The sequence below is a fragment of the Betta splendens genome, chromosome 8, assembly GCF_900634795.4.
Source record: "Betta splendens chromosome 8, fBetSpl5.4, whole genome shotgun sequence".
In the NCBI taxonomy this organism is placed as follows: Eukaryota; Metazoa; Chordata; class Actinopteri; order Anabantiformes; family Osphronemidae; genus Betta; species Betta splendens.
This window is the reverse complement of record NC_040888.2, coordinates 1,530,799-1,541,223: the sequence shown is the minus strand read 5'-3', so window position 1 is coordinate 1,541,223 and position 10,425 is coordinate 1,530,799. Positions and strand designations below refer to the sequence as shown.

Below are 10,425 nucleotides of genomic sequence, written 5' to 3'. Positions count from 1 at the left end.
CTTTACGGAGGTTGTTTAGCTGTGTGTGTGATTTATTAATAAGCTGTCAGTTGATTTAGATGGATGATGGCAGAAAGTAATTATTAGCACATCATTAACAGACTAATCATTAGCCTCCCATATTATGAGTGTCTCTTTATCTTTGACCCCACTTCTCTTCTTTTCTCCAGTTGCAACTGCATTTTAAAAGTTGATGTCAGCAGATTTTAGGGAAAAACATAGTCGACGATAATCCTTTATATTATATAATTAGTAGCCTGTAAACTATGACTATATAAAACCTATTGTGTGTAAAATACAAACTTTCGAGAGGACCTTAAAGCCACTTTAGGGTTTTTACTTTTGGACACTTCAGATCAGGCTCATTTAAGTGCTCAGCCTCATGCTTTACCGACCGTGAGCTCCATTAACCCCATTTGTATCGGTTCCTTCTGACTCCTTTGGCTCAAAGACGAGGGTGTGTTGATGTGGACGACCTCTCGTGGCTTTAATGAACTGCAGCGTCACACATACGTGTGTTTGTTTAGGACGTTTACAACCCCGCAGGTGGAGCCACACAGGAAACGAGTGACGATGCTTTGGAAAAAGGACAGAAGCCAAGACTGAGCCGAGCAGCTCATTAACGCATGTGGTGATTGAGGCAAACTAAAGAGACTCCAACAGGTTTGTGTTGGTTTACACATAAGCAGCAAAGGTGGTGAGACATAACTTTTAGTTCCCATAGCAACAGTCTGGTTACAACATCTGTGTGAGTGATGGTCCTCTTATCAGCACCAGGCTGTTTTAGAGCTGGTTACAGCAAAAGTGCATTAGAATATTGAATGTTTTACTATTATACTGTAGGATCCATTAGTTAGTTACATACGTTAGTAGAAGCTGGGAGTTGTAGCTCGTTTCCAAACAGGACCATTTACTGGGGACTTTTTCCAGACACTCGACTGGAACAGACAACAGAACACAAAACTGTGCTGACGTGGAACTGACTCCTTTTTGTTGCCGTTTTCTGACAACAACAGAATAAAACCAGTGGTTATTAGTTATTGCTTCTCAGCAAGCTTTAGATTTCAGCCTAAGCTGTGATCAGCTTTACTAATGCTGCTGCTTCAGTCATTCACCTGTAACACTGCTGGGTCTGAGCTGAGTTTAACTTCAGACTATTTCATATTTAAGTCATTTGACTGAATGCTGAAGACGTCAGACACGTTTGGCTTTAAAGTGTGACTTAAATGCAACCAGACCTGTTATTTTGTAGGTCTTTGATTGTATTGTACAGTATTTGGAGGTTGGTTCTGAACTGAAGTGACGCTGGCTGATCATCTTGGCCTTTATATACGTACGCGTATATATATGTACAGTATATACTTAATCCACCCGCTTTTTTATAGCAGACACTGTTTATGAGGTCTCCACCTTCACTTTTACAGCTGCTTTTGACCTTTGCACATGTCACCACAGCTTTGCCGCTGCGCGACTGAGGAGCGTCTGCGCTCGTCTTCAGGAACAGCGGCTTCATTCTCACTCTTCACCTCAGCTCTTGCTGACGAACCTTCATTATTGTTATTATTGAGTCGTGGGACAGTCTCTGGTCTTTGGGGGTCGTGGCGCTCCCGGTTCTGGTGGTGGAGGAGCCCACGTCCAGTGACGGTCTTCCTGCCCCCCCACCGCTGCACCGCTGCCACTTCACGGTTGTTCATTAACGTATCAAGGACGGGCGGAGCAGCTCGTAACAGCCAAGGTGGACGTTTATTGATCTCGGGCTTTTTCTGCAGGAACAGCTGCTGTAAATTCTTTCTTCTTGCCTTCAGTCAACGTTTCTTATATTTGAAGTGACACTAGCGAATATACAGATTTTTGGTGTTTTTCCTCAAATTTGGATTCTTTCAGAAACGCTGGGTCTTTGCTGCTCAGACGCAGTTCACTTCTGTTCCTGGATTCATGTCATCGGAGGAGAACACTTGGAATAAAATCAAATATCTGAGGGGACATTTCAGAGATCAGGATGTATAGTTCACACAGCAGCTTCTCTTACCTGGGAATGTTCATAGTGGCGGCAGTGGCCAACAAACTGCTGGATGACTGTATATCATCATCGTCATCGAACCGTAAATACACCATGAACGTGGTTCTGCTCGAGGACAACAGCTACAAGTGGAACCTGGAGCTTGTGAAGCCGGCTGTGGAGGAGGCTATTGAGGAGATCAACGCCAATTACGGTATGAACTGAAAGTGTCAACATACACTACCAATGCAGGATACATATGGATAACAGCTACTTGAACTGTTGCACAGGTCCAACCTGTGCAACAGTTACCATAAACAAATAATAATGGTCAGATAGCAGCAGAAAAATTATAAACAACTGCATTTCAATTCTTGACTCCTGATCCATTGAAATAGCAAAATACGGCCAGAATATAATAATGTGATTTGTTTCATTCATTCAAGATAGTTTAAATTCACCAATATTGTACAAATAGTACTGAAATCAGAACTAGGAGAAAGAGATAATACTTGTATTTATATTTTAATGATTTTGTTTTAGTTTTGGTATTTTATTTTTATAATTAACTAGCCAATATTTTAAATGGGTACTTTAATAGTTTTCTGCTTTAATAAAAAAACAGTTCTTTAAAAAAATAACTACTTACAAAATGCTGAAATAGCGTCTTTAAAATGAAACAAAATGGCGTCTGGCTAATTAGCGGTAACTGTTACCTGGAGAGGACGAAGGCTAACACTGTTATTCTCCATTTAGCTGAATATTTTATTTTATTATCTAATTTGTTAGAAGAGTCTCAGTAAAACCCCCGAAAAAAATTGTAAGTGGCGAGGAGCGACCTCAGTGCCAACCCTTAGTGTGTTTTTAGTGCTAGGTATTCAGCTTCGCTAATGCTCAGCTAATGCTGAACAAAGTGTAAGTCCTAATTACTACACACAGAGGAAAGGAACAAGGCAACAGCAGTAATATCACTCTTTGTGTTATTAAAGAATAAATGACGTGTGGGAGAACAGAAAAGTTTAGACACCTGTTGTTTTTACCTGCTTTTAGTGATTTAGCTAGGATAACAGCTAGCTACAAAACAGAAATTGTTTTGTAGCTTATCTTGGTAGAGTGATGTATTTCCTATTCATGCCACTGTTTGTGTATGTCTTTAAATATAATTCAGTTGTATTCCTGCTGTAATAACTCCTGTAAAAGTAACCATCGTCTCGTCGTCTTCGTAGATTTACCCTTCACTGTGAGAGCGAACTACAGCGGCTTCAACACCAGCGTGTACAACCGGCAGGGCTGTGCCAGCAGCTCATGTGAGGGGGTGGCCATTCTGAAGACGCTGCATGTGAGTGAGCTGACACACTAGAGTCACACTCATCCAAGCGTCTAAAACTACTACACACGTCGCACACATGACATGAGGAACTGGAACCTGGGTCTCCAGTCCACGCTTCTCTTTGTCACTTCCTGTAAAAACAATTTATTTTCTGAGCTCTTTTCAATAGTCACACAATCCTAGTGATTGATGCAGTTCCTCTTTTGTGGCTTGATAGGAATGGGCATCATTTATCATGCTTAGATCCCCTGATAGGATGGTAATTGCGAAACACATAAAATTGAGATTATAAATGAACTGAATTATGTGTTTTTCCGGAGACCTGACACGACTGAAACACCAACAGTGAAACGCTTTTTGCTGTTACTGTGCCTGTAAATGATCAACCTTTGGGCCAACATTCTCACCACCGCATATGTTACCATTAAAGCAGTTACAGGTGAACATACGTGTGTTCCCCTTTAACGCAACATTTTTATTTATTCATAGATAGGAAATTAAAAGTCTCCAATTACCAGACAGCAGCTCGAGATGAGTCACAAATACACAAAAAGACACAAGCGGTGTTTGAAAAACTGTGAGTGTAGCAGCTCAGTGATCACTGTGTGTCTGTGCTTTTTCCTTCTGCAGTTTAAGAAAGAGGTCGGTTGTATCATGCTGGGTCCCTCCTGCACGTTTGCCACCTTCCAGATGGCCGAGTGAGCGTTATCGCCCTGTCAGATGAGGTGTGTGCTCTTAAATACGATGCCTGAACCCTGTTCTCTGCTGCTGTTCCCCTCAGTGACGACGTTGGCTTCAATCTCAGCATTCCCATCATCTCTGCTGGGAGCTTTGGCCTCTCGTGTGACTATAAGCCCAAACTGGCACGAATTCTGCCTCCAGCTCGGAAGATCACAGACTTGTTTCTGAACTTTATGAAGGAAACGCTGCCATTTAAGGAGTTTTGGAATTCAGTCTACGTTTACAAGTCCAGCGAGCCGACGGAGGACTGCTTCTGGTGAGACCCGGCCGCGCGCTGAATGCTGTAGTTTCATGGCACTCTGACGCGTGTTTCACTGTCTTGGTTCAGGTACATCAATGCCATGGAGGCGCCCTCTGCCAACTTCGCCTCACACCTGAAACGAAGGGTGCTACGCGGGGAGAGTGAACTGAAGGATGCCCTGAATGCGAAGCCGCGGCACAGCAACAGTGGGTGATGTTTGGATTTGACCTTGAAAAGCTGAGCGTTCAACAAACAGTATCAACCAGCTGTTTTCTCTTGTTGTGACATGTGTTTCATCCTCCCAGTTGTCATCTTATGTGGAGGCAATGATGATGTTGTTACACTGAAGGAGGGAATAGACCACATACCAGAGGACATGATATTCATTCTATTGGATCTGTACAAGTAAGTCTGGCCGTGATTTACTATTACGCTTTTCAGATTCATCTATTAAATGTGTGATCGGATGTGGAAACATAAGCTGGTGTTTTACGTCATCCAGCCCTGAGTATCACACCAACACAACGTCCAGTAAGAAGATGGAGAACGTGCTGGTCGTCACTCTTCCACCTAGAAACTATGGCCACGGCTCCAACTCCTCATACAACGGCACGGTGAGCGGCAGCTCCGACGTCTGAAGTCTTCGTAGGAGAGCAGTCGATGTGTAACTGTTGCTGTGTTTCACTGACGGCAGATGAACGACTACGTGGCCGGGTATCATGACTGGGCTCTGCACTTTGGCCAAATGCTCAGAGAACGAACGCTCAACAAGGGCTCTTCCAACGCTCCTTTAACGCTCAACCCATTTGGCAACACCTCGTTTTACGGTGCGTCGTAGTATTTGAAGTTTTTATTGTCTCACTGTGGTTCAGCCCAGAGTTAAATGCACAGTCACAGCTTCCTGTGTGGTCGCTGCTCTACCCGTTCTCTCTAATGAAGGTGTAAATGCTTTTCCTCAAGGTTTGGGAGGACATTATGTGCTTGATGAATATGGAGACAGAGATGTAAACTTCTCTATGATTTACACATCAACGCTGACGGGCAAGGTGAGACCACTGACCTTTGACCTTTGAGCTATGTGATCATTATTTTAGCCCAACTCTCTCGCTCAGTGAAGGTGAACATGTTTTGTCTTTCGATAGTATGAAGTCCTGTGCGTCTTCGACACGTCAAAGAATGTAACTGTAGTGAATGACCCAAATCCAGCGCTGGTGTGGAAAGGCGGACGTCTGCCTCTGGATGAGCCTGAAGATCCAAACGGTAGCGCACACAGATCCAGGACCTTCTGCAGCGTCTCAGTCAAGCGTTTAGTAGTGTTGAACTAACAGCATCTCAGACAAAGAAATCGAGGTTAATACTGTAATTAACATCGTGTCTGTGTTTATTTGTTTCCAGTTGTTAATTTACAGGAAGTGATTCTGATCGTTCTGAGTGTCAGCGTTGTCGTGGTTACAGTCATCGCTCTCATCTTCTACAGGTAAAATCATTATCTTCGCTGAAACGCTTATGATAACGCCACCTAGAGGATTCTTTCATCAGACAGAAGCTCCAACAGTTATGTTCATATTTCACCCAGAGTAGAAACATTAAAAACAACCTGAAAATCTGTGGCATTCGTCTTCATCCTGAGTACTGGACTCCAATGCACATGATTAGTATCATGGCTGCTTGTTAATTATTATATAGAATATTTCCTGCTGCACATTGGATTATTCTCTGCATACATTTACTGTATATATGAATAATCGTAGGCAGAACAGAAAAGATCGTCTGCTGCAGAAGAAGTGGTCTCACATCGAGGCGAACCTGATCGGTCCCCTGGATGAGAAGGAGGTCTCTCTGAAGGTAAACCATGCAGGTCAGCCGTACGTAGCACAGTGTTCATCACTCAGGGTGGCAGCACTAATGGGATCTGGTAATGGCTGGTTTTTAGTTTAATACATTTAAACTGGATTCAGTAAGAAGAAAGAATGAACTAGTTAGAAAAGTACAATGTGGTAGATCTGAAGTAGCATAAATCAGCCACACTGTGTTTAACTCCAGTGAAACACAAGTGATTAGAATGAGTTGATGAGGTTCTGCTGATGAGGTCGATTCATTTAGTGTGTGTGTAACAGATAGATGAGGATAAGCGGAAGGACAGACCGTACTACACACATCGAGCCTGCTACGACAAAAAGGTATCAGCACGTCGGCTTTGAGCAGCCTTCAGTCAAAAGGAAGGGCATGAAAACTCATGTTCTTTATTCCTCTTCTTCAGCCTGTCATCTTGAAGGAGCTGAAACACACGGATGGAAATTTCACAGAGGACCAAAGAATCGAGCTCAACATTGTGAGATGCCTCTATGTGTGATTCATGCAGTTCTGCTCGCCTGAAATAGCATGAAAACGTCTGGTTTGCGCTCTGAATGAAGCACTTTGCCTTTCATGTCACACAATGATTTTCAGTTGAAATATGAATGTATGTTCTATCATTATAGTTCTGCCCAGTATCATTGAATGTAACCTTCCTGTTACGTTTCAGCTGCTGCGCATCGATTACTACAACCTGACTAAGTTCTACGGTACCGTGAACTTTGACACCGGCGTCTTTGGCGTCTTCGAGCTTTGTCAGCGCGGATCCCTGAGGGTAAGAGATTCATCTGCATCTCCACTCATTTCTCCTCCGTTTTTTATATATGACTCCCTCTGATGTCTCAGATACATCGTTTACTGCCCTGATAATGTTCATGCTCATAAACACACACACGTGTCATTACCTGCTCTATCTGTTCAGTACATCCTGAACGATAGGATCTCGTACCCAGACGATACTTTCATGGACATGGAGTTTAAGATATCAGTCATGTATGACATAGCAAAGGTACGTTATCTGCGTTAATGATGTGCTTTATGGGCATTTTCTTTACCTTCCAACAACGAAGCGCTGCGTCAGTGTCTGTTGTCGGCTCCTCATCCTGCCTTCTGTCCTGCAGGGCATGTCCTATCTTCACTCCAGTAACATTGTGGTCCACGGGCGTCTTAAGTCCACCAACTGTGTGGTGGACAACCGCATGGTGGTGAAGATCACTGACTTTGGCTGGCACACCATCCTGAAGCCAGGCAGAGGTGAGGGCTGTCTCTGATCCATCACAGCGGAGCGGCTGCTCAGCACCTCCGTCCTCACCTCTCGTCTCCTCTCAGACGTGTGGTCGGCCCCAGAACACCTTCGTAAAGGTGGTGTGTCTCAGAAGGGGGACGTCTACAGCTATGCCATCATCGCGCATGAGATCGTCCGGAGGCTGGAGCCGTTCTACACGCAGTGCTGCTCGGATCGGCAGGGTGAGACAGTTACAACCAGGCTTTAGTTCAGCTGAGCTCCAATGCATCAGTGCAGGACGTTTAACGTCAAGATGGGAAGAAACTACAGAACAGGGACTAGTGACTGCCTCATGCTTGGGTTTTGCCTTGTTTTCTGATTCTTCAGAGAAGATTCACAGAGTGCAGTTTCCCAGTGGCTCGAGCGTCTTCAGGCCTGAGCTCAACTTCGATGGAGCATCAGAGAAGGAGACTGAGGTGAAAGGACATGTAATTAATCATCAGGACCGATGTTTGGACTGAAGTTAACTAGAATAACATGAGCTCTCGTCCTCTGTGTTCACAGCTGTACATGCTGATTAAGACCTGCTGGGATGAAGACCCAGAGCGAAGGCCAGACTTTAAGAAAATAGAGTTGACTCTGGGTAAGATCTTTAGGTGAGTCAGTGACACGCATCCATTAAAAGCCCTTCAATCTGTGATCACATGAACATTGCTCCTAGTTCTGGAACATGTGTTTTAGGTCTGAGTTGTTGGTACAGTATGAAATGCTTCATGCTTCACTTTCCTTGTCATATAAATAAATGAAAGCGTGGGAATGCTGGTATGTTTTCCTCCCAGTAACCTGCACAACCAGGCCACAGAGTCGTACATGGACAACCTGATCCGGCGCCTGCAGATGTACTCCAGGACCCTGGAGCGTCTGGTTGAGGAGAGGACGTCTCTGTACAAGGCTGAGCGGGACCGAGCGGACCGCCTCAACTTCATGCTGCTGCCCGGGTTTGTAGCGAATGAGCCCACAAAGCGGTACATGTTGAGAACAGAAGGTTGTTGGACGGCTTCTTGTGCCTGCGTCTCCGTAGCCCAGTGGTGCGCTCTCTGAAAGAGACTGGCAAAGTGGAGCCGGAGCTGTTTGAGGAGGTGACCATCTACTTCAGTGACATCGTGGGGTTCACCACGCTCTGCCACTACAGCACCCCCATGGAGGTGGTGGACATGCTCAACGACATCTACAGGAACTTCGACAGCATCCTCGACAACCATGACGTCTATAAGGTGGACGCGCTGCACTCGCTGAGGCCCTGAAGTCTGCTGAATACGATGTTAATGTTTGTATTGATCCGTCGCCCTGAGGTTGAGACGATCGGAGACGCCTACATGGTGGCATCAGGTTTGCCCAAACGGAACGGCAACCGCCACGCCGTGGACATCGCTCACATGGCGCTGGACATCCTGTCCTTTGTGGGGACCTTCCAGCTGCAGCACCTGCCCGGCATCCCTCTGTGGATCAGGATCGGGATGCATTCAGGTGACAGGACTCTCACAGGAGGGAGATAAAAGCAGGAGCCACTTAGAGACTCAGGGCAAGTGTTTGTGTGCAGGACCCTGTGCAGCAGGAGTCGTTGGGAAAAAGATGCCTCGCTACTGTCTGTTTGGGGACACAGTCAACACGGCCTCACGCATGGAGTCCACGGGCCTACGTGAGCGACGGCAGCGCAGCTCAGGTTTCATGTAACGTCAGGCTGAGGGTTTCAGCTTCTCTCCTCGTCTTTCCAGCTCTGAGGATTCACGTGAGCCAGTCCACCATCAACATCCTGCAGAGGACCGACTGTAAGTTTGAGTATGAAGCCAGAGGAGAGACGTACCTGAAGGTGAGCTGGGTTGTCATGTCCTCATCCGTAAATCCATAATTTAAGGTGAGGAAAACTTCAAACATCCACCTTTACGTTTCCCACAGGGCAAAGGGAAAGAGATGACGCACTGGTTAACAGGAGTGACTGGAGCAAAGTACAACCTGCCGACTCCACCAACAGCGTGAGTAGAGCCTGTGTGACTGTGACCTCTGACCTCTGCCCGAGTCTTTGTTTCCATAATGGGAGCCTGATGTGACTGTCTCAGGGAGAACTTCCAGCTGCTCCAGCAGGACCTGGCAGAGATGATTGTGTTCAGCCTGGAGAAGCGTGGAGCCGGACGCAAGAGCTTCGAAAACAGAAACACCCTGTCCACCAGAGTCCGCCGCAGGGAGACCAGCGGCAGCGTGCGGTCGGACAACGCGCCGGAGTACTTCCAAGTGGCCGTGGCCGACCCCAGCACCTACCTGTGATTAGGTGGGTTTCAGTCAGAGCCACGGCAGACGAGCGTCAGAGCTACAGCTGCTGGAAAACAGCTGCTGGGACTCTCTTTCTACCACCTCATTCCTCACTCGCTCTAAAATCACTGGCACCAAAACAGTTTGAAATGTGTCATCTTCTGTTCCTTTTGTTTGTAAAACAGTAAACGTGAAGCACTGCCATTTTTATCATTTTCACTTATTTATAGAACGAAGAACGGACCGTGGCTTTAAACGTAACAAACGCACCATCACCTGCTCTGACAGATTCACTAAAACATGTTTGAAATCTCGTGGTGTTAAATGTTACCTGCAGGAAGCGCATTAAGAACATAACATGCACTGTCAGCAAGAATGTTAAAGTAACATACAGAAAGGTTTGAAAAGCATTTTATTAAATTATGTTTGAAATATAGCACAAGATTCAGCCTTTGTTTGTCTTGGAAACGTAAATGGTAAAATATACACACACGTTATTAAACAGTCCAAACGGCGCAGAGAAGAACAGCTACATTATAAAACATGATAGAAACCCAAACTTTGGATTCACTGAGTGCAATGAGCAGAGGACACGCTGGGAGGAGACACCATGGCCTCGCCCTCATATGTCCAGACCCCCTCAGACGCCCAGACCCCCTCAGACCTCCTTCAGACCACCTCACGTGACGTGCCCAGACCACATCAGACCCCCTCACACCCCCCCAGAC

At 45.6% G+C, this 10,425-nt stretch overlaps 1 protein-coding gene across 3 annotated transcripts; it reads left to right on the top strand.

The window, feature by feature from the left end:
* Positions 1–1,859: 1,859 nt before the first annotated feature.
* Positions 1,860–10,126, top strand: gucy2ca (guanylate cyclase 2Ca). 3 transcript variants are annotated; one of them, XM_029158506.3, is made up of 27 exons: positions 1,860–2,213; positions 3,226–3,338; positions 3,960–4,027; positions 4,111–4,326; positions 4,399–4,517; positions 4,617–4,716; positions 4,814–4,925; positions 5,006–5,138; positions 5,272–5,357; positions 5,454–5,571; positions 5,707–5,788; positions 6,063–6,156; positions 6,429–6,491; positions 6,572–6,643; positions 6,836–6,940; positions 7,088–7,174; positions 7,287–7,419; positions 7,495–7,632; positions 7,778–7,866; positions 7,955–8,046; positions 8,230–8,388; positions 8,472–8,664; positions 8,743–8,917; positions 8,991–9,089; positions 9,166–9,260; positions 9,347–9,423; positions 9,508–10,126. In XM_029158506.3, exons 1-27 carry the CDS (start codon positions 2,000–2,002, stop codon positions 9,710–9,712), a joined length of 3,237 nt encoding a protein of 1,078 aa, XP_029014339.1. In that variant the 5' UTR covers positions 1,860–1,999; the 3' UTR covers positions 9,713–10,126. The 3 variants fall into 3 exon arrangements, with proteins under 3 accessions (XP_029014339.1, XP_029014340.1, XP_029014341.1); XM_029158507.3 differs by lacking the exon at positions 1,860–2,213 and adding an exon at positions 2,679–2,819; XM_029158508.3 differs by lacking the exon at positions 1,860–2,213 and adding an exon at positions 2,783–2,914.
* The last annotated feature ends 299 nt before the right edge of the window (positions 10,127–10,425 follow it).

Excerpts from the sequence above, each read along its gene's own strand:
- gucy2ca (XM_029158506.3), top strand. The coding sequence starts at position 2,000 with ATGTATAGTTCACACAGCAGCTTCTCTTACCTGGGAATGTTCATAGTG. Across the intron at positions 8,047-8,229 it reads ACTCTGGGTAAGATCTTTAG|TAACCTGCACAACCAGGCCA; the intron begins GTGAGTCAGTGA and ends TTTTCCTCCCAG. Across the intron at positions 9,424-9,507 it reads CTGCCGACTCCACCAACAGC|GGAGAACTTCCAGCTGCTCC; the intron begins GTGAGTAGAGCC and ends TGACTGTCTCAG.